Source organism: Ruditapes philippinarum, unplaced genomic scaffold (genome assembly GCF_026571515.1).
Source record: "Ruditapes philippinarum isolate M1 unplaced genomic scaffold, ASM2657151v2 ctg343_1_1_1_1, whole genome shotgun sequence".
NCBI lineage: Eukaryota > Metazoa > Mollusca > Bivalvia > Venerida > Veneridae > Ruditapes > Ruditapes philippinarum.
Genome location: NW_026861029.1, coordinates 39,062 through 43,806, shown reverse-complemented (window position 1 = coordinate 43,806; position 4,745 = coordinate 39,062). Strand labels below are relative to the sequence as shown.

Below are 4,745 nucleotides of genomic sequence, written 5' to 3'. Positions count from 1 at the left end.
TATTTTAGAGTACATGTAGTTTCTAAATGAACTAATAGAACAAGTTGTTTAAGTGTGCAATTGACAGGTAGGTATTTCGTTTTGTGATTACTCTATCATCATAGCATTGACTAGAACCTGTAAAAACATGTTTATATATTTGGTCATTATATCATCATAGATGTTGGGAGAAAGTATCTCTTTTGAAAAAAATCTCAGTGTCATTATTGAATTCCCGGTGTAATGTACGATTTTATGTCATATTTCTTCCCATAAAATACGAACTGATTGCGGTAAAATGAGAAAGATCAAAGGAAAGGTTCATTGGATCTAACAGAAGTAATTACTTACGTTTAATCGTGTCTGATTTTTAAATCTCTAAATGAAATATTTGAGTGTGATTTTGTTAATAAAAATAAATGTGCACTAACTACACGCTCGTACGAAAGACCGGTGGTGACTTCTGACTTCAGAGTTCAGAGTTCGGACTTCAGACTTCAGACTTCATACATAATGCTTTATACATATAGCATTAAAGGTGTTCTGAACTCCGAAGTCTGAAGTCTGAACTCTGAAATCTGAACTCCGAAGTCTGAACTCTGAACTCCGAAGTCTGAAGTCCGAAATCTGAACTCCGAAGTCTGAACTCTGAACTCCGAAGTCTGAAATCTGAAGTCTGAAGTCTGAACTCTGAAATCTGAACTCCGAAGTCTGAATTCTGAAGTCTGAAGTCCGAAATCTGAACTCCGAAGTCTGAACTCTGAACTCCGAAGTCTGAAGTATGAAGTCTGAACTCTGAAGTATGAACTCTGAAGTCTGAACTCTGAAGGGATTACATGAATCACGTGATCTGACGTCATACTATTGTCGCACCTTTTTGACGAGTAAACAGCCTTTTATTATTAGTTGGTTTCCAATAAAAGACAGACAGCTGTTTTTTTTCAAACTTAAAGTACAGAAACAGCCTAGGTTAGGTACACGAATTTTTTGGACACTATAGACGAACTTCAGGTAGAGTTTAAAAATGGATCATCTATGGTCTAAACCTGGGTCAACATAACCGTGCAAATTGCAAAAATGACCATTTTCAGCTTATTGTCACTCAAGCAACTTCATAAATGCATTAATTTTTATCAACGTTAGTCAGAAAATGTAACTAGATAAAGCCAAGATCGAAAATGAGTCGTGTTAAGTTCGAAGAACTAGGCCAAATTGATTTGATTTGATATTTGTTTAACGCCCGTTTCAACAATTTTCTAGTGATATAAAGGGGTTAAGTTTACCTTTCCATCGTTCCTTGGTGGAAAAAAGCACTAGGCATCAACCTCTCGCACAAAGAAGACTGTAGCAAGGCTCGAACCCGTGACACCTAAATCAGGGGATATCAGTAAATACAAGTCAACCTTAACCACTTGACCACGGAGGCGGTATAAAAACTAGAACTAGGTCAAAGAGTCATTTTGATCTTATTTCATTTTTGAAAAAAAATATTTTGAAAAATTTTGTTTTAGTAGCCAAAAGTTCATTTTTTCCCACTGTAAAAAATATATACACGTAATTATTTTTTTTTCCCAAAAACTGACAATGTTTTCTTACTAAAATGTTTCATTTGATGTAACTAAGGTGAATCAAACAGTTGGCAAACATTATCATTTTGACGTTTAAATCACTCCAAGAATTTAATTATTGCAACAATGTTAATAAACCTTGTCTATCACGTTTGATGTCGCGGGAGTGAAGTAACCATGTTTTTCTATTTTACACTTGAGTAATATCGTTTTGGCGTCGACTTCATCTTATGTGTGCGGACGTTCGCTGAATTCACAGCATTAATTTAGGACCAGAAATGACAAATGCTCAGTAGTTCAATATCAAACTTAAAGGTGTTGTCTACCGGATGGCTGAAAAAATGAATTTTGAAAACAATTTTGTATATGAAATTTCTTGTACTATTTATGAAGAGGGATATGTAAGTAAGTTACTGTCAAGGAATGAACTAAGTAAACACATTACAAATTATATTTTAACACCTTTAAATAGATAGATAGATAGTTTATTCATATAAGACGTGTACAAAATGCACATGGTCACAAAATACATACATTCAAATATAATTAAACATCACGTAATCATCAAAGTTAACATTATTAAGTAGCAAAGTGTCATACAATGATAAAACTACATATTTGGACTGCATTAACAAAACATCTATAAATCTATAGCGTAGCGCTACGGTATAAGTTGATTTGTATAAAATTGAATTTAGTTCCGTCTTAATCAACAGTTATTGTGACGTAGTATGTCGAGGCGTCAGGAGGTTGAAACTATATGCGTGAGTTCGAGCCATGCTGGTGACACTCTTTTATTTATTAAATTCAGTTTATTCAATAGTTTGTTCTTACGATCTCAGTGTGTCCAGAAATAAATTTCCCGAAGAAAAGAAAAATTCTCATATTCTGGAAGACATCCCCTTTAAATTAACATGTGATATTAAAGAATATTACATTTGTGTATATATAACATGCTCGACCGAGCCCCGTAATCCATCATTTTACCAAACTCATTTAATAAATTCAATATGAAAAGACACTCATGTGATATCCTCTATGTTTATACTGTATCTAAATGATCTTCAGGTCAAGTTTAAAAATGTGGGCTCAGAATGAGGCAATTTAGTCAAGTCAAATTTTATTTCGTTTTATAGATAATTTCGAATCTGCGAAATTATTTCTAGATATAGATCAAATGATTCATCTGCTGTGGTCGGTCGGCGTTGTCGGTTAACAACATTTGAACAATCGGCAGAATTCAGGAAAACAGCCTTCAAGGTTAGGTGGTTTCGAATATATTTCCGTACATACATCAACTTCTTCTTTGTTAACGTTGTGGCTATAATTCTTAGTGTTATATAGTTCAGGTAATGTATACATGATATCAGGTTTACCTCGAGGTCCATCTGTTTTCCCCTTAGAAATATCATGTGAATTCCACTCATTCGTAAATTTAATTAATTCACTTCGTATAACAGGTGTGAAACAATACATTAAACATTGTCTTTGGAACATATCACCATCGCAATAGATACCTGTGTCTCGCAAGTCTTTGAAAAAACTTATCCAAAAGTCCATGCACTGACATCTAAGCATGCTCCACATGGATTCTATTCTTTGATTTAAGGTACTTTTACCTTGAATGAAGCCTTTTCAAGCTGAATGATCATCATGGTGGTGCAAACGGAAATATATTTGCAACTGTCGAATTATTCTATTTTCTGTACCCAGATCACTGCGTATCACTGCTGGAACTCTGCAAGCACCACTTTCCTTTACACTGTTTAGAAAATATCGAGCTATTATTTTTGGATCGGTATTGCTTGGACCCAACTCAAGCCATATAATCTTTCTACTAAATCCGTCTACTGTCCCGTGAATTGCAAATCCGAAGGGTTTAATTTTATCATATCCGTCGATGTGCCAGATAAAGTCAGGACTAGGACATGAGTATTGGCGACAAAGTAGACGCTTGGCCTTCCGTCTCTGCATACCTTCTGGGTCCGCTATCCACATCAAACGAAGAACAGTTTTTCTACGTACATGTAATCCATAGAAATCTTTAAGCCGCCTCCACATAGTCTTATAACCCAAACATCGACCACTTCCAGATATTTCTTTTAAAATGGCACTTATAATCGTTTCAATTTGAGACTCTGGACCTCTTCTAAATAAGCTCATTCGCTTTAACAGTCGTTTTAATTGTCTATAACTTATTCTTATTCCATGAATGACCAAAAGTGTAGCTAAAATTTCCTTGTACTTGTATCCACGACAGAAGTAATGCTGTATTAGATCCAACTTCACTTGAAACACCTGAGTTCTTTGCTTGTCAACTGGCAACACAGCAAGTACTGAATCGACAATAGAACAAGACCATAGTATAAAGATCTGAAAATGATCAAAATAAAAGAAACTTTGTAAAACATACGATTTATCATTTAGCCTAAAGGGACCAATTATCGACAGGAACCAATTATCATTAGGTCATCATTTTAAGAAGGGACACTTGCTTTGAAGTTTTTTATTTTGACCTTAAAATCGATGCCGAAAGGAGATAATAAATATGACTTGAGAACATGGTTGTTGTCGTCCATAGTAAAAATTTACAAAAAAGAAAAATAAAAGAAATACACAATATATCCCATTGTTTTCTCTTTGCAGGGAAGTAAGTGTATTAATCGTCTGATTACTGGTGCCTCGAGGCTTAGTTTGATAACATTTTACCAACTTTATCATCAAACAAAACAGTATTCTAATTTTGAGAAATTTTATTACATTCTAGAATAACATGTATTAAAATAAACTCAACCATACAAATATAATTTGCCAAATACAAAGACAATGTACTAATATATAACTTACCAATAACATCCAAGAATACATGCCCTTTCCCATGGCGTACTAATCACTGAACTGAAAGTGCGGAAATGACGTGTAATGACGTGGCTTTTTATTATGTCTAAAGTCTGAACTCTGAAATCTGAAGTCTGAAGTCTGAAATCCGAACTCCGAAGTCTGAACTCTGAACTCTGAAATCCGAACTCCGAAGTCTGAACTCTGAACTCTGAAGTCTGAAATCCGAACTCTGAACTCTGAAATGTGAAGTCTGAAATCCGAAGTCTGAAATCCGAAGTCTGAACTCTGAAATCTGAAGTCTGAAATCCGAAGTCTGAACTCTGAACTCTGAAGTCTGAAATCCTAAGTCTGAACTCT

At 34.6% G+C, this 4,745-nt stretch overlaps 1 protein-coding gene across 1 annotated transcript; it reads right to left on the bottom strand.

The window, feature by feature from the left end:
* Positions 1–2,750: 2,750 nt before the first annotated feature.
* On the bottom strand, positions 2,751–4,745 carry LOC132714294 (uncharacterized). The gene is made up of 2 exons (XM_060697124.1): positions 4,395–4,745; positions 2,751–3,920 (listed from the first exon to the last, which is right to left on the bottom strand). Exons 1-2 carry the CDS (start codon positions 4,425–4,427, stop codon positions 3,183–3,185), a joined length of 771 nt encoding a protein of 256 aa, XP_060553107.1. The 5' UTR covers positions 4,428–4,745; the 3' UTR covers positions 2,751–3,182.